Source organism: Nannobrachium achirus, assembly GCF_963921795.1.
Source record: "Nannobrachium achirus genome assembly, chromosome: 11".
Lineage (NCBI taxonomy): Eukaryota > Metazoa > Chordata > Actinopteri > Myctophiformes > Myctophidae > Nannobrachium > Nannobrachium achirus.
Genome location: NC_137820.1, coordinates 62027914 through 62055076, shown reverse-complemented (window position 1 = coordinate 62055076; position 27163 = coordinate 62027914). Strand labels below are relative to the sequence as shown.

The window sequence follows — 27163 nt, the reverse complement described above, 5'->3', positions numbered from 1 at the left end:
TCTTTTTCTCTACTAACGTAACTATGATTGCTTCCTTTCCTATGCTCCACTGTTTCTCTTTCCATCCCTGTCCTCTGCTCTGCTGCTGCATTGCTTTTCTCTGTCTGTCTGTGTTCTGGCTGAAGTTCGCTGCAGGAGTGCCAGTGCTCCAGCCTTAGGTACTGTATAACTACAGTACAGTATGTGGAAAGACTTAAGGAGGAAGTTGAATTGATATGCTAGTGATATCACTACAATCTGTTTCAAATAATTCATTATTTAAATTATGTGTAAGTTATGCTTCCCCGTGACGGCGTGACAGCTTCGGTAACTCTGAATACGAATAGAATATAAAGCGCATGTCACGTCATTTCCTCACTTCCCCTTTCACACTTGCGGTCGTGTAAATAAACAACTCCTACTGAAAACCAAATGAGTCCAAGCCTATCTGCCTAGCTGAAATGGACATTCAAAAATATGTTTTAAAGATCATTTTAAAATATACTGCTCAAAGAATTTAAGGGAACAAAATGACCCCTTAATTTATTTGAGCAGTGAACATGTTTGTGAACACGAAATACTCTTCCGAGCATATGACAGCTTCAAGTTTGCAACGTTTACCCTGCAGAAGACTCTCTTTAACGTTTCGAAGATTGCTAAAGACGTTCTGGCTTGAGACACTAGGTCTGGATAGAACCAATAAGCGTTTGGAGGTGTAGGCTAATGGTTATGTGCTAAGGAAGCTCTGAGGTGATTTGAGACTCAACTTTGAAAAGAGGATCAAGCAGCAACTCCCCTGCCAGGATTATTACTGTTTGTCACCTCTGTGACTCAGAGAGTTTGTTCAAGATAATCCCTCACATCAGCATTCTCTTACCGCCACACACACACTGGCTCACATGCACATTCACACCCATCCATACACACACACACACACACACACACACACACACACACACACACACACACACACACACACACACACACACACACACACACACACACACACACACACACACACACACTGGCTCACATGCACATTCACACCCATTCACACACACAGAGCTTAAAGCTTCAGAGTCATCAGTGTTGTTTGAGGGCGAAGTGCGTGCTCAGGGATATGCACTGTTCAACTGGCTTAGACGTCCAATGTATACGAATGGGGATGAAAATGTACTGAACAGCCCCCTACAATTTTACTAAGTGTCTGACAGGGTTTTACTGAATTAAAAATTGCATTGAATTAAATACCGAGGGCTTCCAACGTAAAAAAAGACTGTAAAAAGTGTTATTGGGATGTTCCTTTTAGGCAGGGTGTTTAACTGTACTTGTACTGTACTACATTTCAAATTGTATTGACTATCCATTTTTGCCTAATAAAAATAATCAATCAATCACAGGAACGTTCTGCAGTCCAACGTTCTTGATTTATACTATACCACGCCAAAAATAGCTGATGCGACGCACTGTGAGCTTGTAGATCTTCTACTTTACGATGGCGTATACAGTAAATGGGCAAAACAATAGAACATCTTTTCCCAAACACAATCTCTTTTGCAAAGAGAGGCCATTTCATGCTAAGATATTTTCATCTATTTATTGAAAAGGGGGGGAAATCTACGCAGACAAAAACTGCTTCCATTGTAGAGAATTAATCCGAGCACCAAAAGTGACCTTTCAAGTCTGATAAAGACCAAGCCAAGCCTAAAGCCTGATGAAATGTGACGTGCTAAATAAAAGTCACTTTTGGTTTTGGGGATAAATTCCCTGCCGTTGGAGCTGCCCGTGTTGCAGCTTTTATCTTCTCCTTAAATGTGGCTTGTGAATTTGCATGCTGCTACTTAACACTACGTGTGTTCGTAGAGAGGTTTTGAGGTTTATTAATGAGGCTATGACTAATGCTCCGCTTCTGCTTCTTACCCGTTCATTCGTCTTTGCTTTGCTAATCTCCTCTGCCACAGGGTCTCCTGGCAAACATGACCTCTATGGTGTTGGTGGGTACTACAGTACGTTACAGCGTCAATCTGTTCTCTGTTCCCCGCACGAGTGTTGTAGCTGACCTCAGTGAAATGGGTTATCATCACTGCATGAATATAATACATAATCTCTAGCTTTTGTTACTACCCGCACTGTTGTGGGATTCCCCTTTCCTTTGAGAGAGATGCAGTATAAATTAAACACCCCAGTGGGTTGCTCTCCTTACTGTATGTGATTTTGCTTCCCCAATTAAATCTAAATCTTTAGGCCACGGAAATAGCAATGCAGGGTGGGGATATTTACCACATTACCCCTGGTGTTCCTCTTTTGGGCATACAGTATATCATGATAGAAAAGAACAAACACTTTTTGGAAAATAATTAACCAATATACCTGTGACGTGTTGTGAGTTGGTAGATTGGCTGACAGAATGGATAAATACATAAGCTACTGTATACGTAAGCTATATAGGCTAATGTATATTGATAACGGAACTTGAGATGTGGTGTTGTTAGTGCAACATATTTTACTGCTATGTTTTTGTTTTGTTTTTCCCCTCTCTTCTGTAACCAAATACTCAGGACCATATGGCATTGTCTTTCCCTTTTTTTTATTGTGTTGTATTGTATTGTATTGTATTTTATTGTATTACATTTTTTGTTTCATTTGTTGTCCATTTGTATGTATGATTCTTGTCTTTACTTTTTATTTTATTTTAATATAGATATATAATTTTGCGTTTAAGTGATTAAGCAGAATAAAACGATCCAAGGTGATCATCACCTGAACGGCTATTGGATTAAAGTCGTTATATTACTTTGTCTCTTACTCATCTGATCCAGTCTGCTGTTGCTCTGCCTCTGTTCTGTCCAGGGCATCCAGAGAGGCTGGAGGAATCCATTCTGTCAGATCTGTCCCCGCTGTCCTCTGGAGTAGACTCTGGTCAGCAGTCCCCCATCTCCCCTGAGAACAAGAAGAGCCACAGGGGAATCAAAAAGCTCTGGGGGAAGTAAGTGTTTATGACATGAGCGCTTTAAAACTATTGTGTGTCGGATATTTGAAAATAGTCCATCTACAAGCTCACAACGTGTTGCGATGCCGTGCGTTGTGAGCTTGTAGAGCTGCTATTTTCAACAACAAAAAATGTGACAAGTGACACTTTTTGAATAGATACTGTATATTATTCTTTTAAACATTTTAACACAAATCTGGTGCGGGGGTCGGGGGTCCCTGACACAAAATATTTTGAGATCCCCATCTGAATCAAAATTAGTTTGAGAACCACTGGTTTAAACAACACTAGTGTGGAAGCCCAAATAAGTAACTACACTTAAGAAACAAGCCCAAAAGAACACAACCTGCCACTACCAATATTTACAAGCAACTTTACAGAAAAACAAGCCCAAAGTCACCTATGATAAGCAGACCTGGCAACACTGACGCATGCACGCACGCACACACATGCAAAAACAAAGTAAAAAAAAAACACACTCATCATTCTCTCTCCACTTGTAGAATCCGTCGTAGCCAATCAGGCAGTCCTGTTCAGGTTGATGATCCAGAGATGGGAGAGTTTAAGAGGGGAGGATTCAGAGCTACTGCTGGACCACGGCTGGCACGGAAAGGGAACTCACGGTATGGACACGCACGCACACACGCACACACGCACACACACACACACACACACACACACTAGGGCATTAACGAAAAAAGTCGACAAGTCAACTCAGTCGACTTCATTACACAAGTCGACTCCCACCGGAGAAAGTCGAAAGACGAAGTTGAATTTTTTTATTTATTTTTTCTATCATTATTTTTGCTCCATGTGTGCGTCTGTACAGCATTCAAACTATTCACGGCCCGCCCACCTACTTCCGTTTCTCAGTATCCCCCGGGTGCTGACTTCAATTTAGAAGGGGAAACTATACTGGACTTAAAGCCAACAAATCGTTATTTCTAACGGTAAAGTAAATTATAATGCTTTGTGCCGTTTACTATCTTGTGCTCTTGATCATGCTAGCCGTATTTTATACTTTACTATTCGGAAATTGCATTACATTTGCGATTTCTGTGCTAACTCTATAGGCTTATAGTAGGATTTTCCCCTTCAAAACGGGACTTCAGCACCCGGGGGATGCTGAGTGGGCGGGTCGTGAATAGGGCTAATTGTCAAGGACAGAATGATCCAATATTACAGTGCTACATTACATTTGGTATAACATAGCAGATCTACATGCCCACAACATGCTTGTGAGCATGTAGATCGGCTATTTTCCCAATTTCTGCCTCTATATATTTGACAAATTGGACAATGTTTAATTTGTCATTTTAGAGGTATTAAAAAAGTCCTTAAATTGGCACTTTAGAAATGTGAATATACCCTCTAAAATAATTGGGGGGTCGTGTGTGATGTGATGATGACGTCATCAAACGATAAAGTCGACTTCAACTCAACTTTTTACTGCGTCGAGTCGACTTGCAAAAATCACAAGTCGTTAATGCCCTAACGCACACACAGCAATTACTTTTGCTTTAGAATATGCTATAGCACGTGAAGTGTTTAAACATGTAAAGAATACAATTGTGTCATTCTCCTGTTTTCTTGTGACCTGTTCAGGGACCTTAAGACACCCTTCTCAAAGTGGACAACTGAGCAGGTGTGTGATTGGCTGGAGGAGATTGGTCTCGGCCAATACGGAATCCTTGCTCGTCACTGGATCACCAGTGGTCAAACTCTGCTGTCGTCCACCCCACAGGACCTAGAGAAGGTACGTGCACGCACACACACACACACACACGCACACACATACTCACTAACCGTTTGAGACCTAATAACCAGAATTAACAGAAATTAAGTGCTGAAAAGAGAGCTGAGCCAGAAGACAAACTCTATATTTACTGAGCAATCTTCATTCCTACTCTCACCTACAGTAGGTCATGACCAAAATAATAAGATAGCGGATCATGGATGCAATCGGTCGAAATGAGTTTCCTCAGACTGGAGGCCGGCCTCTCCCTTAGAGATACTGTAAGTTCAGTCTTAGTAGAACCACTGCTCCTTGACTTGGAAAGGAGTCAGCTTAGGTGGTTCGGGCATCTAGAACGGATGCCTCCTGAGCGTCTCCCTAGGGTTGTCCTCGCTGCACATCCCACTGAGAGGAGACCCCGTGGCAGACCAAGGACCAGATGGAGGGATTATATCTGGCCTTGGAATTCCTCGGGATCCCCCAGGATGCTAATGTTGCCCTGGAAAGGGAAGTCTGGAAATCTCAGTTGGAACCGTTACCTCCGCAACTCGATTCCGGATAAGCGGTTGATGGATGGAAGTCATGTAAAAATATTAACAGAATATTAATTAAATAAATCACTTAAAAAATATAATCTATAATTGTTCTGACATTGAAGTTGGAATGCCCATCCCTCCATCCAAGTTCTTTCGTACTTTGAGACTCAAAGAACTGTTTCACTCCAGTACAACGGTGTCGGTAGCCAACACTCCTGATGCGAACGAAACTGTGAATGAACTTGATGTGGCTCCTTTTCCCACTACTAATCTGACTGAGGGGAAATTCACCCCTTTCAGAAAAAAGTCTTCTTTTATTCCGCCTAAGAACAGGAGCGCATCTCTTGATACTTATTGCCGTTTAGTTGAGTATGATGTACTATCTGCCTTAAAGAAAAAAAGTGAATATAAAGTGTTTAACAACATGTCTAAGTCGGAAAGAGATCAGATCACTGAATTACAGAAAGATAACACCATTATAATTCGCCCAGCAGATAAAGGTGGGGCGATTGTCATACAAAATGCATCTGATTATGATTCTGAAATCAGGAGACAATTAAATGACGATACATTCTATAGAAAACTTCCGTCTGATCCGACTAATTCCTTTATGGCATCTGTACATGCACAATTACAATTGTGGTTTGAAAAGGGCGAAATAAGTAAAAATGAATATGCATTTATGAAAAGTGATTTTCCTGTCATTCCTGTAATTTACACTTTGCCCAAGGTTCACAAATCACAGACAGTGCCTTTAGTGGGTAGACCAATAGTTAGTAGTATCGATTCTCTAACTTCTAATATATCTACTTTCGTGGATTACTGCTTAAAGCCATGGGTTACTGCTCTTCCCTCCTATACGAGGGACTCGATTGATTTTATTAATAAGTTGAAGTCTGTGAATTTACCCACCACAGAGTGTCTTTTAGTTACACTGGATGTCAGCAGCCTTTATACCAACATCCCACACAGGGGAGGTGTGGAGGCTGTCCACTTTTTTATGAGTCAAAGAGACCCACTCATTAAACCCAGCACAGCTTGTGTCACTGACCTTACCGAATTGGTTCTTACTTCTAATTACTTTTTGTACCAAAACGATTTTTTCTTACAAACTAAAGGGACAGCCATGGGCAGCACAATGGCCCCAAATTATGCTAATTTATATATGGGTTATTTTGAGCAACACTTTGTTCTTGATTCCACGGTTAACCCTTTCTATGCTAACATTCTGTTATACAAGCGTTATATTGATGACCTGTTTATTCTATGGGAGGGTTCTGCAGAGAGACTTAAACTTTTTCATAGTTACCTCAATTCTGCAAATACGAATTTACAATTCACTATTGAGTCCAGTGACACCAACATCAGTTTTCTTGATGTGTTGGTAATTAAAAAGGACAATTCTATTCAGACAGACCTATACCGCAAACCCACCGATAGGAACACTATATTAAGAGGTGATAGTTTTCATCCTAGACACCTGATACAGAGTCTGCCTATTAGTCAGTTCCACAGAGCCAGAAGAGTCTGCAGTACAGACACAGGGTTTAATACACAAGCTTTGGATCTGACCAACAGATTCTTAGAAAGGGGGTATAAACAGGAATGGGTTGACAGTGCAGCTGATCGTTTTAAGACCATGACACAAGATGAATGCCTAATACCAAAAAATAGACCTAAAAAAGCTAACGCTCCTTTTTGTGTGCTCCGTTATTCACCCATGGGTTTTGATTTCAAAAAAATAATTTCCAAACATTGGCACATTATTCAGTCAGACTCGAGACTTAACACCATATACAAAGAAGCTCCTGCAGTTGTATTTAAACGCCCTCCCAACCTAAGGGACCAGTTGGTCAGATCGTATACACCCGCACAGAAGAAAAAAGGCACTTTTTTAGAAAATATCCCAGATGGGAACTATAAGTGTGGTGGATGTGCCCAGTGTGTCTTCACTAGTAAAATGAAGTCCTACACACACCCCCACAGTGGGAAACAAATTAAAATCCGTGGTATGATTACTTGTAGCACCACTAATGTGGTCTATTTGATTAAATGCCCGTGCGGCCTTGGGTATGTTGGCAAAACGAACAGACCCCTTCGAACTCGCATGAGCGAGCATCGTTCCAATATTAGATGTGGGGACGAAAGAAATCCTGTGGCCCTACACTTTAAACTGGCAGGGCACAGCATCTCTAGTTTCAGGTACATGGGCATAGAAAAGGTTGAAAAAACCCCTAGAGGCGGCAACCTAGAACGCCGCCTATTACAGAGAGAGATGTATTATATACATTATCTCAACACTATGGGCGCCCCACACGGTCTTAATGAAGAATTTGATTTGAAGCCTTTCCTGTGACTTGTTTTTTCTTTCCTAATCATTGTACATTATATTGTTTTTATTCTTGTTGCATTGTTTTTTGAGTTTTATTTGTGAATTCTGACTTTGTTTACACTGTTTATTGTTATTATCATTGTATATGACAGTAATAGGTTTGGTACACTGTTACCTTTTGTTAGTAAATATGCTGGTTTTTTTAAATACCCTATACCCTGGCCTCCTATAATGTGGCTGATTTGACTGTGGCTGATTTGACAATCAGTCAAGATCATTGGGGCGTTGGCTGATTTCAGCTGATTTCATTCATGATTTCAATCATGATTTGTGTGAATTCTACCCAGCATGCACTATACTTAAACCTTCACTGTGACACATTTGTTCAGTTTACACCTGAAGAAGGCCAATGTAGGCCGAAACGTTGTATTTTTTCCGCTCTATTAATAAATTTCTGGGGAGCTTATAGACAGTGTGCGGACCTTTTCTTCTTTTCCAGTATTATTTTTTTGGTCCAGCACCCGTCGCAGTCCTTTTTGGATGTGCGTGTATCTACAGACCGCTAATGCCCATCCCTCACACACACACACACACACACACACACATGCGCGCGCACGCACACACACACACACACACACACACACACACACACACACACACACACACACACACACACACACACACACACACACACACACACACTCAGACTAATGCAGCTGACAAAATAATCTTCCATTCAGCGCGTCAATTAATCTTTTGGTTCTACCTGTCTGTCTTAGTTCCTGTCTGCCTCTATAATCAGTAACACCCGTCTCTCCTCTTTAGTTTCACCTTCAGCTGTGTCCTTAGTTTCTTGACTTGCCCTCTCCTCTTGATGATAATTTGATTTACGTGATTCATTATGATGGCTGTGCTTGCTTTTGTTCTCTCTTTTTCACTTTGTTATACCGTGAGCGCTATAGAGCAGTGAAGTGGGACGTTTTCTTCCTCCATTCTGAATTCCCATTGACATTTTTCATATCTCGCGTCATATAAGAACAGTGTTCCAATTGTAAAAAAATGATCTCAGCGGTTTGACTCGTATGGATATGAAGAATCAACTGATGGTGAGAAAACGCTAATGTTACTGTCGCCGAATTATTTACATTTTTGCTAGAAACAGACTTTATCAAATATGAGTGACTGACTATCATAAACCATAAAGAGCCACCTCCCCGACAATATCGCAAAGACCGTTTGTTTATTTTTGGACCGCAATGCTTATATGAGAAGATTTTAAGATGACTGAATATTATCCTCCATAGAGAAATTACTTCCGTGAACCGGGGGATGAGCGAGTCATGTCATGACTTCGTTGCTCTATATAGTATTATTATATATTTCTTTTAATGTGAAATGATGATGTCAGCATTGTCTCTGTCTTTCATCATCAGGAGATGGGTGTGAAGAATCCCCTCCACAGGAAGAAACTGCAGCTAGCCATCAAGTCATTTAGCACCAAGCAGGCTGAGAAGTCCTCAGAACTGGACTATGTCTGGGTCACACGTATGTACAACACACACACACACACACACACACACACACACACACACACACACACACACACACACACACACACACACACATAAGGGCGGCCAGCAGCTGGCTTTTTTAGCACAGGGGCTAATGAATTTTATCAACAAACAATAATGAATAATACTAATACGACAGGTGCCAGCTCCGAATCTATGGACTGTAGGTGAACGGATAGGGTTTTTGTGAGACTGAAGATGCTTTCCAGCATAAAAAGTATGATTTTATTGTATGGTACATATAAGTCAGTGATTTGTCTTTTACATATTCATATATATTTCATTTATTTATTCCTTAAATATTTCTCATCCCAATTGGGTTTGTGAGGAGGGGGGCTTAGGGGAGGCTAAGCCTTCACCAGGGGGGCTAAAGCCCCCTCTAGCCCCCCCTGGTGCCACCCCTGGATTCTTTACGGTCTTTAAATGTCTTATGTGTCTTTTACTTTTCCCCTGCTGACCTTTTAATTTCATTGTGTGTATTTGTTATCACAACGACAATAAAAGGAACTGAATTGAACATGGGGTATGAATTTCTCTATGAAGTATGAAGTAAGTAAATAAAGTAAATTAAAGCTTATAAAATTATATAAATGATAATAATTCTATTCATCTCATGTGTTCCAAGGCTGGCTAGATGACATTGGACTACCTCAGTATAAAGACCAGTTCAATGAGGGGCGGGTGGATGGACACATGATGCAGTACCTGACTGTGGTAAGTAACTACATTATAGGCTTGTATTATTGCTTTGTGAATAGACTACGGCCTATATGTTACTATTATCTTTTGGAAAGCACTTGTGGTCAACTGCTGTTGTTTTGAAATGCGATATATAAATACATTTGACCAGACAACTGCTGCTGGGACCAACGTAGCTGTTCAGCTCTTTGGTCTCTAATGTGCTTATGTTTCAACACAGTCACATCAACAATTAAGGACGGGACCATATGAAACTTATATGAAAATGTGTGTGGCCAACATAATTTCAATTAACGATAGTAGTGATAATCAAAATGTGCTTAAAACTCTTAAAATGCCACTTTTGTTAACCACTTGAACCACAGCATCCCTGCTCTGGGCTTTGCAAGTACAGTACCAGTACAGAGCTAACATGTCCAGTCTGTTAGTCATCGCTGAGTTGTGAGTTAACATACTGTAATTATCAGAACAACTTGAGGTATTTTGAACTATACAGGTAGATGAAAGTACTACAGAGTATTATTGCAAACGGGATTTTGTGTGGTTACGGCACGATACAAGTTCTTTATCCTATGACAGAGCGACTTATCTACTTTGCTTCGCTGTTCGGGCGGTATGGCAGGTCCAAGGCCTGGATATATCACTATATCACCTTTGGACTCTGTATCTTTAATCATAAAGAGTAGACCTGTTCTGGTTTGGTTCTTCAGTGGGCTTTCGTAAGCCTAATTCTGCTTCACGAGGTGTAAGATCGTGAAATCAATCGGAAATAGAGCTCTCCTGAGTCTCTAATCCTCCATCTTGTCTCCTAATTAGGTCATTTCCTTTGTTACAATTATTGAAGCTCATTATTGACTCATATTTAGTAATACAATTTAAATAATGTTTTTAAAAATGTATAAAACATGTATAAATCCTTATACGATGTAAATAACCTGTGCCTCTCTGTCTCTCTGTCTCTCTCTCAGAATGACTTATTGTTCCTTAAAGTGACCAGCCAGCTGCACCACCTCAGCATCAAGTGTGCCATTCATGTTCTACGTGTCAACAATTTCAGCTCAAACTGCCTCAAACGCAGACCCAGCACTGAGGTCAGGGATGGGGGTGTTTATGGGTGTGGATGTTCATAGATGTGGATGTAGTTTGGACCTTTCCTCTAGCTTAAACCGTACTGTACAATGTGTGTATGATCATGTTTAGGGATTAGTGCAAGGATTATTATTGTAATACTATACGAGGAAAATGATATACCCTAAAAATATATATTTGAACCACTTTCAACCTGGCATATCTAGTTTGGTCCTACTTTTATAGAGTGATAATAAACGTGTTAGAGGCTATTTTTGCACGGATATATGAATACAGGTGTGTCATGAGATTTGTATATGCTGAGAAGTAAAGTAATACTGTGTGTGTGTGTGTGTGTGCTACAGAACCAGACCACTCCCAGTGAGGTGGTCCAGTGGTCAAACCACCGGGTGATGGAGTGGTTAAGGTCGGTGGATCTGGCAGAGTATGCTCCCAACCTGCGGGGCAGTGGCGTGCACGGAGGGCTGATAGTAAGTACACACCAATCCCTTTGGGCATTTTGCCATCCCACTCAAGAATCCTTTGGGTGTATTTACAAAGCATTCTGAAAATCAGTGCCAGGGCCGCAACATTCAGCATCACCTCATGTTTTTAACATAGTAGTCTGGAGGATAGTTACGAAAATCGTTCACTTTTTCATAAAAGCGTGAAACTTGGTACACTTGTACAGTTTGGGGCCCTGAACATTTTCATATATGGAGCCATCGCAAAAACGCCCCCTGGTGGCCATGGCAGACATTTTACTTTCCGCCATTACCAATTAATGTATTTTGCATCATAACTTCTGAACCAAACATGATAATACAGAATAGGTGATGTCTACACCTATGTTTTGATGGTCAAGGATTTGATTGATATCATGTAAAACATTATAAACTGTTCAGGTCAATAGTTAATGGTCAATTCAGTGATGTTGTGAGGTTGTCCCGTGGTTTGTCCAAAGATTTTTCATGTTTTCATAAAAGCATGAAACTTGGTACACTTGAACTTGGTTGGTGCCCTCAACATTTTCAGATATGGAGGCATCACAAAACCATTTGTATATGAGCCATAACCAAATAATGTATTTATTTCCTGAACCATAAATGATAATACAGAATATGTGAACAACACCTATGTTGAAGGATTCCATTGATAACGTGTACAACATCATAAACTGATCAGGATCTGAGCAATGAAATAGATGAGATTATGTGGAATACAATTTCAAGCATATTTCATGCCATCCCACTAACTGGGGCCTAATTTACTGTTATGTTACTTATTAGTGTCCACAATAAGTATTTAGTTTGGTTTAAGCTTTCAGAAAGGACTCTGCATGTCTGCAACTCCCTGGGTGGCTATGTTCGCTTAGACAATGGCTTCCGTCGAACCACTACCTTCTAGCCAGTCCCCCGGTATCTTGAGAGCCACCATCTCAATATGCATCCTCAGGGACGTTGAAGTTTCAATATTGAGCTGGGTGCTCGTTTTTGACCCCGCCCCTTTTTAAGTAGGTATTTGTACTTTACTTGAGTATTTCCAATTTCCAATACTTTTACTTCTACTCCACTACATCTCGGATCCAAATATTGTACTTTTACTCCACTACATTTATTTGAAAACTTTAGTTACTAGTTACTTTTCGGATATAAGTTATAATATTTTAAAACACACATTAACCACTTTAGCCATTATACCTAGGTTGTTTGAAAATAGCCGATCTACAAGCTCCAAACGCATCATATCACGACGCCTTGTGAGCTTGTAGATCTGCTATTTCATTTTGAATTGAAGTACATCTACATTGCAGTATTGATACTTTTACTTAATAAGTAAAGAATGTGAGTCCACTGGTCTTTGCCATCTCCAGGCAAACGTCACAATGCAGTGTCAGCCTGGCTTCATCAAAGTCGTCTCCATAGAATTGCACCATGCGTTTGCGGGCGCTGTTTCCGACAACACCCTCCCAATGTGTGTTGACCATTTCCACACGTGAGAAAAACTTTAGCATGATTCTCAAAGCAAAAAAACGTGCTAAAAGTGTCTAGCTGCATACGCAGGCCACGGGCTGAGTGCAATGTAGTTGGAAGCAATGGACTGCAGCGATGCCGTTTTAGTGGTCCAGCGTGTGGGGCACAGGGGTCGCAGAGATGGTGCGTCTTCGTCTTGGTAGGCTATAGTATAACAGAGCTACATCATACAGCCAGGATGTGGGGCGGTCTTTGACGCTGTGTTAGCCCTATACTCTAATTGAAAGGGACAAAGCCAACGTGTGAAAATCGGCCGAGTGCCAGGAATGCGGTTTGGCCAGTTTGGGACAAAGTGAAAGTGAACTTGTGAAAACGGCGGAGTGCTAGGAATTTTCGGGAGAAATCAATGGTCACATAGCTGGGTGCTTGAGCTCTCAGGCGTACCCTATATTTCCGCCTCTGTGCATCCTCCTAAGACAATCACAAAATGATCTTCTCCATGTGAAAGGGGCCAATTCCACTGTATTTGTTTGGTTACATTGTGCAGAGTTTGGTCCATTGTGGCATTGTCACAACAGGTACTGTACTTGTGGATGTACCCTCTGTACTGCTTGATTGATGACATTCATTGCATGATGAATCATGGCCACATTTTGAGTCAACAGGGAATAGGGGAAGGAGAGCTGACATGGCAGGGGTGAGTTCCTTTGGTTGCAGCTTATTGGCATGAAAGGCTGCCCAGGAGATGTGTTCTGCTGGTTGATTTTCCAGGACACAGGTAGTCACTGACCCTAACCATATTCTTTAAATGTGTAGAGTTAAACCTTGATGTCTGTTCCTGGCTCAGTTGATCTAGGCGGCAGGAGTACAGTTTATTTAAAACTAAAGACAGACTTCATTTCTTCATTTGCACAGACATTCTCAATATAGTAAACCAGCTCAGCAAAGGCTTTGCTATGACATACCATATCATTGGTAACATGTATTTTTTTGTGCAGTTTGGCAGCTTTGTTGTAGTATCCTGCTAAGCAAGGTGTATGGTATTTTGCCACTGATGCAACCATATCACCTGCACTAAGTTTTTGCCAGGATTTGCTCATGACCATCAAATCAGACATGACCATCAAGGTACTTCCTTCATGAAGGGGTTCAGCAGACGACAGATCTTCACAAAAAAGCACTGAGATGAGTCAACCAAAAATAAATAATTATTGTGGACACCATCATAACAGTAAATCAGGCCCCAATTAGTGGCATGGCATGATATATGCTTTACATTTTAATTCTGTATAATCTCATCTATTTAATTGAAATCCTCACTATATCACTGAATTGACTAATAATTAACCATTCACCTGAACAGTTGATGATGTTGTACATGGAATACTTGACCATCAAAACATAGGTGTAGACATCACATATTCGGTATTATCATGTATGGTTTATTAAAGTTTATTAGACGCAACATTATTTGGTTATATTTTCAAATTTTGTATCCCACGATTTCTGAACCCATTTTTTCATCCAGTGCCAATTGCCTAAACTGTAATACTAGGCTCTGCTCTCCCTTTGCCACGCCTGGGGAGGGCCCTGAATTGAGCTCATGTTTCCTTCAGTGCATGAGGAGTGAACAGGCCGCTTCTTATCACCTGACAGGGAGGAACTTCCCCGGTTGGACGTAGCGCGTGGAGGAACACGTTGTTCCAACCAGTTCCTTTCCCCTCCATCAGTGGGAGGCATTATAGAGACTAGGATTACTGCATGTTTTTTGTGAGGGTATATACCCTAGGAGACACAGGTAGAACATGCAAACTGCACACAGAAAGGCCCTTTTGCCAACCCCACCTAGGGTGTGGGTGCTGATGACTGGGACCCCCAGCACCCCCAGCGGGAATCAAACCCAGGACGTTCTAGCAGTGAAGCGACAGCACTACCGACTGTGCCACCGTGTCCCCATTATTTGGCTATGGCGGATATTAAAATGGCCGCCATGGCGGATATTAGAATGGCGATTTTGTGATGGCTCCATATCTGACAGTGTTCAGGGTCCCAAACTCTACAAGTGTACCAAGTTTCATACTTTTATGAAAAAGTGAAAATAAATTGGACAAAACCACAGGACTACCTCACAACATCACTGAATTGACCATTACCTATGGACAGTTTATGATGTAAATGATATCAATGGAATCCTTGACCATCAAAACATAGGTGTAGATATCACATATTCTGTATTATCATGCTTGGTTCAGGACTTATGATGCAAAATACATTAACTGGCAATGGCGGAAATTAAAATGGCAACCATGGCCACCAGGGGGCGTTTTTGCGATGGCTCCATATCTGAAAATGTGCAGGGCCCCAAACTGTCCAAGTGTACCAAGTTTCATACTTTTATGAAGAAGTGAAAAAGAATTGGACAAAACCACGGGACTACCTCACAACATCACTGAATTGACTATTAATTATTCACCTGAACATTATATGTTGATTGTAAATGATATCAATGGAATCCTTGACCATCAAAACATAGGTGTAGACATCACATGTTCTGTATTATCATGCTTGGTTCAAGAGTTATGATGCAAAATACATTAATTGGTAATGGCGGAAAGTAAAATGTCTGCCATGGCCACCAGGGGGCGTTTTTGCGATGGCTCCATATCTGAAAATGTTCAGGGCCCCAAACTGTACAAGTGTACCAAGTTTCACGCTTTTATGAAAAAGTGAACGATTCACCTAAAATATGGTCATTATCCTCTAGACTATAGCAGCATATTAAGTATTGAAAATGTAAATGATCAAGTATTTCTGTCAAAGGCTATAAGATCATGTCTGACCCTACCCCCCCACATCAGGGACTGTTCAATCTGCTGCCCTCTGGCAAGAGACTTGTGAACTCTGTAAAAGCTAAAAAGTGCAATATCCCCTGACCTTTCTCCTACATGCTGCTTAAGAATCCTGTTATATCTCTGCAATTTCTCTCTGCAATATCTCCATGAATATGACTTATTAATATGATTTTATTTATTAAGTGGTGTTTTTAGTGTTTTTAGTTTTTAGTATTTTAACGTTCTTTTAACTAGGAGCCAGTGAAACAAATCAGTTCATTTATGCATTTCATGTATACCTGTATGTTGAATGACAATAAAGCTATCTATAAAAGCACCTCAAAATTGATATACAGTAATTGAGTAAATTTCTACATTTACTACAGTGCAGCACTGTAGTAAATATAGACTGCAGTCTCGTAGCATCTATAAAAGAACAGCGAACCCTTGGTAAAATGCTCCCTGGTTTACACAGATACGTTGTGTCTGTCCCTGTAGATTCTGGAGCCCCGGTTCAACTCGGACACGCTGGCCATGCTGCTGAACATTCCTCCGCAGAAGACCCTGCTCAGACGCCACCTGGCCACCAACTTCGGCAGCCTAGTGGGACCCCAGGCCCAGCAGGAGAAGCGGGAATACACCGAAGCAGCCGGTTACACTCCACTCAACATCACTGCTAAAGTCAGGGTAAGCTGCCAGAGAAATAAATAAAAACAACTTCATGATTGCGGCATGAAGCACATTATGGGTTACTAAAACTATATCGGACGCTTTTGAGGTTGCAATTTATTTATTTGTCCAAGATCTGGATGTGCAGCCAAAGGCAGTTGCATACAAATGCAGCATTTACCGTCATGGTAGACTCAGCAGAAGAAAGGGAAATTCGTAAGGCAACATGATATACAGTACCACATGTCATATGAACTATGCACTGACTACGCACACACACACACACACGCACGCACGCACGCACGCACGCACGCACGCACGCACGCACACACACGCACACACACTCTCACACATACACACACGCAAACACTCGACAGTTTTCTCACTTCCTCCATCGCTGAATGAATGCACCTTAATCCTTGGTGGAACCTTGGTGTGTCAGCTCAGTAAGCCCTGAGCCTTGCATATCTGCCTCTAAGCTCCTGAATGCAGAGGAAAACCGGACTGACACACTGCTCCTCCTCACAGCTGTAAGACTCAGCAAGCAGCCTTTAGCCACGAGTCCCTCTGTATGCTGTCATCTGTTCATGAGAAAAAAATTAATCCACGTTGAAACATGACTCACATGCTGTGCAAGCCATGACCACGGGCACTTTCTTTCCACTGGCAAATACTGTATATTGTCACTGTCGGGCAGAAACCTCGTATCTCCAAGTTTCAAATTTGAACGTTTTTGTGTAAAGCAAAAACCCTGCTTCTTCACACAAGACTGTCGCACAGAACTAGTGAAAATAGCAGATCTACAAGCACACAACGCCTCGCAGTGCGAGGTGTTGTGTGCTTGTAGATCGGCTATTTTCACTAGTTTAGATCATTTTTAAAATGATAAATACAAAATGAACGGTTTTGGACTTACAAGGTTTTCACCCGACAACGGCGATATACTGTATACTATGCTTACTGTATGTTCGTGTAGCTATACTGTATGTATCGTTACAACAACAGATATTTACCACAAAAATATATTATTGTAAGCAGGTGCCGTTTGCATTGTATAGTGATTAGTTACTGTTCAAATCATACTGTGTAACTTTTTTCAACTTAACAACGAATCCAAAGTTTTTTGTGTAGCAGCAAGAACAGGAAGGGCTTTCGTGGAATCCCTGTATTTACACTGTCAGAAGTGATTGTATTAATTCTAACATCCTTTATCGTTTTCCACATTTCATCTGACTGCAGCCAAAGAAGTTGGGCTTCTCTAACCTGACCCACCTCAGGAGGAGGCGTTCGGACGACTCAACAGATTACATCTGTCCCATGGAGGCGTCCTCCTCCTCCTCGTCCTCCTCGCCTCAGTCGTCATCGGGTCAGTCTGTGGTGAACGGCTCCCAGACGCGGCCCTACGCAGGCTTCAGGGGCCTGAGCCCCATCCTGGACCGCGAGCCCGACCGCAACAACAGGGACCAGGTGGGGCTCGACGACATGTGAATCCATCTCCATGGCCGTGCCATGATGACAGCCATGGACGACATGGCAAAAAAAAACAAAAAACAATGACAACACAATGGAATCTGCGCAGTCACGCTTCCACTCACCCCATCACCTTTTATACTATTGCGCGCTTCCTTTGCTTGCAGCCCATAATCCCCCAGCCCCTCTCAAACTCACCCCATTCCTGATTATCTAAAGATGTATCAAAGGTCTGTTGATAAGCTACCCTGGTTATTTCAGAGAAATAGCCTCCTTGCCATGAAGTGATTAATGGTGTTGACTAACTTGCCTCGTGTACTTGAAGATGTTGGGAGAAAGATATTTATTTCACCTCTGGTGGAATATCTCTCTCCAACCCACTGTCATGTCCGACACCCTTCAGCTGTGCCATGATCCAACTCCAAATGACAGACCAGAGCACAACTGGACTGCAACCAGGGACGTGCTGGCCATTGGGAAAAGCGGGACAACTCCCGAACGGCCGGTTCATTCCCGGCCAACAAAGTAAATCGTCACTGTCGGGCAGAAACCTCGTATCTCTAAGTTTCAAATTTGTAAATTTTTTCGCAAAGGAAAGCCCTGCTTTATCATACAAGGCCGTCGCACAAAAGTAGTGAAAACAGCAGATCTGCAAACACACAACGCCTCGCGATGCGAGGCGTTGTGTGCTTGTAGATCGGCTGTTTTCACTAGTTTAAATCATTTTTAAAATGATAAATACAAAACTAACGGTTTTGGACTTACAAGGTTTCCACCCGACAACAACGAAATATAACTCATGTAATTGGCCCACTTGTCATGATCTGAAATGGCAAAGTAGCAGCAGCGCTATAGAGAGAGATCTCTCTCTATAGTGCGCAATGAGGGCCTCTCCAACTCTTTTTCCCGGTCTGAATCAGGGGCCCAGCATGTCCCTGACTGCAACTGTTCATTGTGACGTCACCTCCTGTATTACATTATGTGGATTAAGCTACAGTACAGTGTCAACATTTATACACCTCTGGTACATTCTGTTTAGTGTGTATGCGTGTGTAGGATAATCATTTAAAACTTTTTCCTAAATGGTTTAAATGAGGAAACCATTTTGTCAGATGATTGATGAGAACGTGTGCAATATTTGCACAATATTATAGAGGGATTATATTTAATATTAATGCAGTTAATCAGCTGAACAGATACTGAAATTGTGTTTTAGTACATTTGGCAATTTTTGTACTATTTTCATATTTGACTGTTATAGTATTTTTATAGTAAAAATACTGCTTCGGGATAAGAAGCAATTCTTTGTGGTCATGTAAATGTAAACAGATTTATCCAAATTGTTTAATAAAAAAATCTCTAAACAAGCATGTAATGTTGTTTCTTTCCTTCTAAATAGGCATGCTATAGGCATAGGCCATCAGCATGCTAGGGCGGCTGTAGCTCAGGAGGTAGAGCGGGTTGGCCAATGATCCGTGGAGGTTCAAATCCTGGCTCCTCCTGTCAACATGTCGAAGTGTCCTTGGGCAAGACACTGAACCCCACATTGCCCCCAATGAGTCGGTTGGTGCAAGCTTGCCACCATTGGTGTGTGAATGGGAAGTGAGGACGCTAGCGTCGAATGTTCGCCGCATTCACTTCCCAATGTATCAATGAATGAACCATTGTAAAGCGCTTTGAGCACTTGGAAAAGCACTATAAAAATGCAATTCATTATGTTACCATAACCTCCATCAACCACTAACCTGTTTATTTAATCGTCATCTCAACATCGTCGTGGCAGTTGGCCTGTCCTCCCTCCAGCTGACCCATGTGCACCAAGATGGCTGCCTATCAGAGATGGCTGATATCAAACGTTATGGTAACACTGGAGGAGCATTGAGAATATGTATCCAGTTTAGCAACAATCACCTGCTTGCAGCACCGAATTGTTTTCTTGACAATGCTAGTTTTTTAACGTTTATTCAAACCAGGGGTCTTCAACGTTTTCAGGCCAAGGACCCCTTAGCTGAGAGAGATATGAAGCAGGGACCCCCTCAACATATTGTATAAAATGTGTGACAGATTTTCATCGATTTCATAGATGGATTGATAGACTTGTGTGACAGTACTTGTCATCAGTCTATGTTGGATTTGTGTTTTCAGTTAACTTGACCTTTCACTCTGTACTTGGTCTGCTCTTTTTTACCTTTACACCAAACCTATTTGCCGAAAATAGCCGATCTACAAGCTCTCAACGCCTCGCTGTGCTATTTTTGGCTAAAGTTCTCCTCAGAATAGGAATGAGAGGGTTCAAGTTGTTCATTTAAAAGAATGTCACAAAGATTTGGCGGACCCCCTGTAGTAACTCTGAGGACCCCCTAGGGGTCCCGGACCCCCTGTTGAAGACCCCTGATTTAAACAATGCTCCTTGTTCAGGTGCATTACTAATCCATTCCAATTGTTTTGCATAATTAGATGAATGCAGATTCCACTATTGTTATTGCTTCGCCATCAATCTTATCAACTGTCATCTGAGCACTTTATCTGTCATAATTTCATTTGATAAGTAATCAAATGAAATATTCTTGTCACCGGTAAATATAGTGACATCATGACTGAATGTGTTTGTTACAGATGGCGATAACAGAGGGTACCAATTTAAAGATAGGAGCCCTGTCTGAAGGCATCAACAAGCTCACAGTGAGTGCATAATATTACACCTAGAATAATATGAGATCTAGCAAGATCACAGTAGTACTATAGTTACATGATCTAAACTTAAAATATTACACCCAGAATAATATGAGATCTAGCAAGATCAAAGTAGTACTATAGTTATATGATCTAAATTTAAAATATTACACCCAGAATAATATGAGATCTAGCAAGATCACAGTAGTACTATAGTTACATGATCTAAACTTAAAATATTACACCTAGAATAATATGAGATCTAGCAAGATCACAGTAGTACTATAGTTACATGATCTAAACTTAAAATATTACACACAGAATAATATGAGATCTAGCAGGATCACAGTAGCACTACTAGTTACATGATCTAAACTTAAAATATTACACCCAGAATAATATGAGATCTAGTAAGATCACAGTAATACTACTAGTTACATGATCTAAACTTAAACAGTAAAATAGTGCAAATTAATTAATTCACATTGCAGTCATTTTATAGGTATAGCTGTAGCCTTGCCAGCTCAGTGGCCTTGTGGTTAGAGACTTATTCTTGGTGTGAAGTTTCCATATAATAAAACAAGTCAAGCTTTTATTTCTTTTTACTTGCCTTGGGATCAAAAGCTGGCGAGCTGCTGTTCTTAAGTGATCTAACTGCCAATAAAATAATCACATAATAATGTATTGCTCTGTGGTGAGGTTGCACTTGGCATTGGCATGACAACCCCTATCCAACAAAACATATCGCAGCTCTGTGTCCAAGGACAACTTCACCATATATATGCAATAGGGGTGGGCAATATCGAAAAATACAATATCACAATATCTTTCCAAGCGGTTAACGTGAGACCTTGACATTTTAAAGTTTGAGAACTACTGATTTAGACCAAAATGCAGGTTTAAATGGATTCTGCAATGAATCTCTGTCTTAAAAATTCAACAGGATTTTTTTTTATAAGGCTCCCTCATTGTATCACAATATATAAGATATCTCTGAAAAGGCATATCGTGGAGACATTTTATCGTCTCAACTCTCAACAATATTTATCACCATATCGCCCACCCCTAATATGCAAGCTCTCTAACCCCTAGCCCACTCCCATGATGCTTTGCTTCCAGTACCTCCTGGACAGAGATGAGCTGCAGAAGGAGAGGAGGCGGGCTCAGACGGCTCTGGTCTGATGGGACTGTCAATCAACCCCACCCAGAGACTAACAGCAACCTGCCTCATAGCTGTACCTCAAGGCTACAACCTAACACAGTGTGAAGCCTCTTCAAGCCATGTTTGTTAGCCAGTACCACTTATACCTCATATACCGAGAATTACTATAGAGATACTGTAGTATCAATCAATCAATCAATCAATCAATCAATCACTCAATATAGTGAGAAATGACATTGGTGTAGGACAAAGCACATACTGTAATGCTGACTGTTTAAATGATCGCATTGTCTTTTCTACAACAATTAGCCCAACACAAGGCATATTTTCAATGCTTTGTCATTTCCCTATGCAATAATCCAGTAATGTTGATGTTGTCCACTACATGCATATACTTGACTTTATTTTGTTACTATTATACCATACAAAATATGGGATAAATGTGAACTTTAATCTCCATAAATAAATAAATAAAACCCAGCAAACTGTTGTAGTGCATGATCACCCACACTACATGTCCTTGTTTATGCCTGCTTTGAGAAGATACAGTTTTGTGGTTTGTTTGCCCATTACACCCTTCAGGCTCTTCCGTGTCTAGATGCTGCTACTCCCAACTAACTGGTAAGATTAGTCCTTTTTTATGTTGACTTACTCAGCTTTTTGCTACTTAACACACCACACCAACGCTAAGACAGTCTGGCGATTAGGAACTCGATCCCAGATCCTCCTCATGATCACAGCTGGGTTAGACATTTGAGGCTGCTGTTGTGCTGTTTACCTCCTCGGTGGACTAACCTCTAAGCTTCACATCACTACAGGACAGGAGAGCGGGCAGTTCTACGTCAAGACCCATTCTGGTGAGTAATGTTATTGACTTCAAATTCATTTCAGTTCTACTATAAATCGTTGTTGTCGGCTGAAAACCTTGTATGTCCAAAGCCTTTCGTTTTGTATTTATCATTTCAAAAATGATTTAAACTAGTGAAAATAGCAGATCTACAAGCATTGTGTGCTTGTAGATTTGATATTTTCACTAGTTTAGTGCGACAGTCTTCTATGATAAAGCAGGGCTTTACTACGAAAAAGGTTACATTTGAAACTTGGAGATGCTGGGTTTCTGCCCGACAGTGACAAAATGCTGTTGTTAATTTTAACTTCTAAATATTGACTGAATCAAATGGTCAGATAATTTGCCTCCACTTGTATAAAATGTGTCCACAACAGAAAGTTAATAGGAGTGTGAACGGCTTGCTGATTTGCTTTTAAATTCACGATTCACGATTCGAGTAAAATCGTGATCATGACAATGACAGATGTTTCCATTCAGCTCTTGAAAATGCAAAGGGGGTATTTCACTTTAAAACACTTCTGGGGGCAATTTAACGTTACGTTTTTCTGATGATATTGCATTGCATTATTATTGTGTCATTCAATTTGACAGTTTAGAGATACATAAATATTTGTATTTATATTTCTCCAGTGTATCAGGGAGACCACCATCTGACCTGTTGTACCCCATTGTCCCTACAACATCATGGGCCTGTTCAAGAGCAAGCCCTCTGCTCCACGCATCCAGCGCCCCAAGTTTCTCTCCTCTTTCAACGCTTCCATACGCAGCTCTTCCAGATTCTCCAGGCTCTTCAACAGCTCCACCTCCTCCACCCCCACCCCCTCCTCCTCTGCCCCAGCCCCAGCCGACCCGTCACAACCCAGCATCTTCTCCACACTGTGGCGGCCAAGTCTCTCCAAACCCAATGAACTGGTCCCTCTGTTCAGCGACTGCATCTCCACCGCATCCTCCAGAACCCAGGAGTACCTGGGCTTCAAGGACCCAGAGGACAAGTTCCACCCCAGCCCCGAGGTGCTCGATCAGGTAGAGTAGAGAACACAGTTATGTGTGCTATGAAGACTGCATCATAAGTCCTTTCCAAACGTGACGTCTTACACTTTACTACACTCACAAAGAGGACAGAATAATGTATTTACTGCCCTCACAATTACTGTATATGAATCATTAGATTATTAGATATTTAAATCCTCACTGTATATTTGGCTAAATAAAAAACAAATGTAGGGTTTGCAAAACGTATTCACCTGATGTTGACAAAGATGTTCACAGGTTAATATAGTCGTATTGTTTTTCTAATTCCTGCAGATCTTCCTCATGACCTACATCTCTCAGAGTGTCAAACTCAACCTGACAGAGATCTTCAACTGCACGGCCATGACTCCTCAGCAACGTGTCCTCCTGGGGGTGGACTGGGTGTGGGCCGTCCTGGAGAAGAACAGCAAGAACCCCCGGATCCAGATAGCGGTCCAGGTGCTACACCTCAACGACACCAGAGAGGGCGCCGATGAGGAGTTTCCCCCAGAGATGTGCACAGAGAGCGTCTACATGGCACAGCTGGAGTCCAGCCACAGAACCATGTGCGAGAGGATGGTGGATTTCTGTGCATCCATTGGCAGTGACTGCTACGCTCTCTTCATGTTCTTTGGCAGGAAAAACGACGGGGCGAACATCTACGGTGTTCTCAGCAACAACTTCCACGCTGCCATTGGGAAATGCAGCAAAATTGACCGGGGACTGATTGAGAACTTCTTTAAAGGGTCGAGGTATCTCCACACTCCCACCGGCATGCTGCAGTCCATCCTTACCAAGAAGGAAGGAGAACCTCTCACCTTGCTGATCAAGTTTGTGTGACATTCTATTGCCAGTAGTGCAATTTTTAAACCAAATACTGAAAAAAAAAAAGAGAAAAAAATCTTTCTTGGAGACACTTATATGCATGTCAAGAACCGCAAGTAACAGCACATAACGCTTGGGACAGTAACTGCTATATCCATAGCAGCAAAACAATAGGCAACAGTGTGAGGAGTAAAAAACAATGAATTTAACAGTTAATAAATATATGTTAAAATGTGTGACATTTTAAATGCTGAATTTAAAGTCTCCAGTGATTGTGGGTCTTATCCAGTGTGATTAGAAATTCAGATGACGTATTGTGTGGTGAAATTCATCCACTCTCTAGTTTGCTTTGCTGATGTGCCCGGCAGAAAATAATGGTGGTGAAAAGGTGAAGGTATTTACTTTTTTGCATTTTTGGCAGCTACCCAAAGAATTAATTACTGTAGTTACACAAATATTTTGAACAACGTCCCACAAGTCTTTCCATGTCACATGTTTGTTCTTTCAGGGAGTGTAATAAGAGTATGTGATTGCAGACTTCAGGCAATCCCCACTGGCAGAGGCGTCACAAGGGGGGGAAAAGTGGGACTGAGTTACCAGGGCCCAAGGTGGAGGGGCCTTAATTATTTTATACTTTAGCTATTGAAAAATAGCAGACTTACAAGCTCACAGCGAGCTTGTAGATCTGCTATTTTTGAAAAGTTGTGAAAATGTGTGCAAATCTTTGAATATACTGTATGTATTTTTTAAGCGAACATTTGTAACTCAAATTTTGCTTCTGGGGGGTCCCTGGAACTAAATATTTTGAGATGCGGGTCCTTGGCCAAATACATATCATTTTGGGGGTACTTCACATGAAAAAGTTTGAGCACCACTGACATAGAAACATAGGTTTAAAAAATATTCAAAGAAATGTTCACGTTTTTTTCGTCTGAGTGAATCCTTGTACCTAGGGCCCAGAATTTGGTGCGACACCGCTGGCCGCTGGCCTTATATAATATACTCGGGTTGACAAGTTCAATCTGTCTGGTCTACATGAAAGGCACAGTTACTCAAATTAGATCAATCCCCCTCTATCCCTTATTGAATAAGTAAATATGTGCCAACTGGTTAAAGTGTTTACTTTAATGCTTATCACAAGCGCACACACATACCTGAGTACCTTGACCTACAGTACCTGACTTTTTGAATATCATGATACTGGAGCAAGAGTCTGATTATTGGCATTTTATTTGTATTTTAAGCCTGATACTTAACGATTGACTCTGCAGTCAATGTATTGTTGGTCATTTCCATGTGACACTGCTTTTTTTCTTCTTTTTTTGCACATCCCCATTCATGCCAATGTCTTATATAGCCATTAATGTTAAAAAAACAACACACAAACCACTGAGGTATTTTATGTGGTTTATGTGGAGGCTTGCATACTTTATGCTTCAAGAAAACATCTGAATCTGAGTTGAAGCAATGATTACTGATAACTTTAGAGCAGTGGTTCCCAAACGTTTTAGCCTGTGACTCATAAGAGATTAGACGTTTGCTTGGGACCCAAACTAGTGAATAACACGTTGCTTCGCTCCGCAAGCTTGTAGATCTGCTATTTTCTACTTCTTAGACATTTGTTTTCTAATTCATAATAGATTTCTTCATGACATTGAAGGGGAAAGAAACATTGAATTTTGCTTTTAATTCATGAAATATTTTGTTTTTTTGGGGATGTTTTTTTTTTATGTTTTGAAATAATAATTAAAAACAAAATGTAGGAAACAAAAAACAAGAGGACCCATAAAACTCAGAATATTGTGATGTCACATCCCATTGTGTGACATGACAGTATCCTAAGAGCAGTAAAAAGGTTTTACAATTTGCAGGTTGTGATGATATAAAATGAATAAAATATATTTATGGATATTGGGGTCGGTCTTTTTTAAAGGTGGAGGAAGTGGTTCCTGGCACAGCAGTTGAGAATGTTCAAGCCGTTTCCAAGAGTATTAGTCGAACATTATGAGTTACTACAGTTAACGTCGCTCATCCTACATAGTAAAATACAAATTCAAGCATGCATGCAACTTTCACAATTTTATACACAGGAAATGGTAACAAGTTCAGCTAAACATGAGTGGCCTTTTAATAGAAAGATAGTTGGTTTAAAGTTAGTAGTAATTATTCACTGCTAAACTAGTTGAGTATAGTCAGACAAAAACAGTGCTACAATGAAGTGAAATGAATGAAGGAATAGTGTATTAAATACTGTTGTCAGAAGATACAGTGCTTTACATGGTCATACAAACACATTCTTTAATTTGACCAAAGGCAGCTTTAAAAAGGTATAAAAGCAAAGGAATACTGTGTTACAATTAAATAACATTGAAGACATTATTCATCCCTGAAAGTACCCCCCTCTTTCTCATGTGTATGTACAGTATGTTTTATTTATTTGTTGGGCGTATGAGCTTCAGGCAGGGCTGAAGCTTATCCTATAAACGTCACACTTAACACTGAGCGGTCCGTGAGATACGTGTGCCTGCTCACAGCAGGACAGGGCCGTTCTGGTGAACCCCTAATAATCTTACTGACTTCACATTTTACACAGTGCACTCTCTTGGGTCCTCAGCAGTACACCTGCTATGAACGGTTCATGAGATAGGCTGAGGACAGTCAGACAGACACAAAGACAAACATAGTAGAGAATCCTGGAATTGACAGATTTGATTAAACACACTTGATGTGACCACCACCAGTCACCACGTGGTGTCGCCAAATCAAACAGAAAATCCTAGCGAGTTTGAC

General features: G+C 41.0%; 2 protein-coding genes across 2 annotated transcripts in view; both read left to right on the top strand.

Moving 5' to 3' along the window:
- Positions 1-19187, top strand: part of ppfibp2b (PPFIA binding protein 2b) — an 87061-nt gene extending 67874 nt beyond the window's left edge. The window contains 11 exon segments of the mRNA XM_080736409.1: positions 126-158; positions 1941-1973; positions 2830-2965; positions 3472-3591; positions 4574-4724; positions 9005-9116; positions 9768-9856; positions 10810-10932; positions 11275-11400; positions 16212-16400; positions 17622-19187. Of these exon segments, the coding sequence (XP_080592535.1) occupies positions 126-158; positions 1941-1973; positions 2830-2965; positions 3472-3591; positions 4574-4724; positions 9005-9116; positions 9768-9856; positions 10810-10932; positions 11275-11400; positions 16212-16400; positions 17622-17870 (1361 nt within the window). The 3' untranslated portion in view covers positions 17871-19187.
- Positions 19188-23221: 4034 nt separating this feature from the next.
- rep15 (RAB15 effector protein) lies at positions 23222-24388 on the top strand (the record flags this gene model as incomplete). Its single annotated transcript, XM_080737245.1, has 2 exons — positions 23222-23560; positions 23843-24388. 2 exons carry the CDS (start codon positions 23222-23224, stop codon positions 24386-24388), a joined length of 885 nt encoding a protein of 294 aa, XP_080593371.1.
- Positions 24389-27163: the final 2775 nt, after the last annotated feature.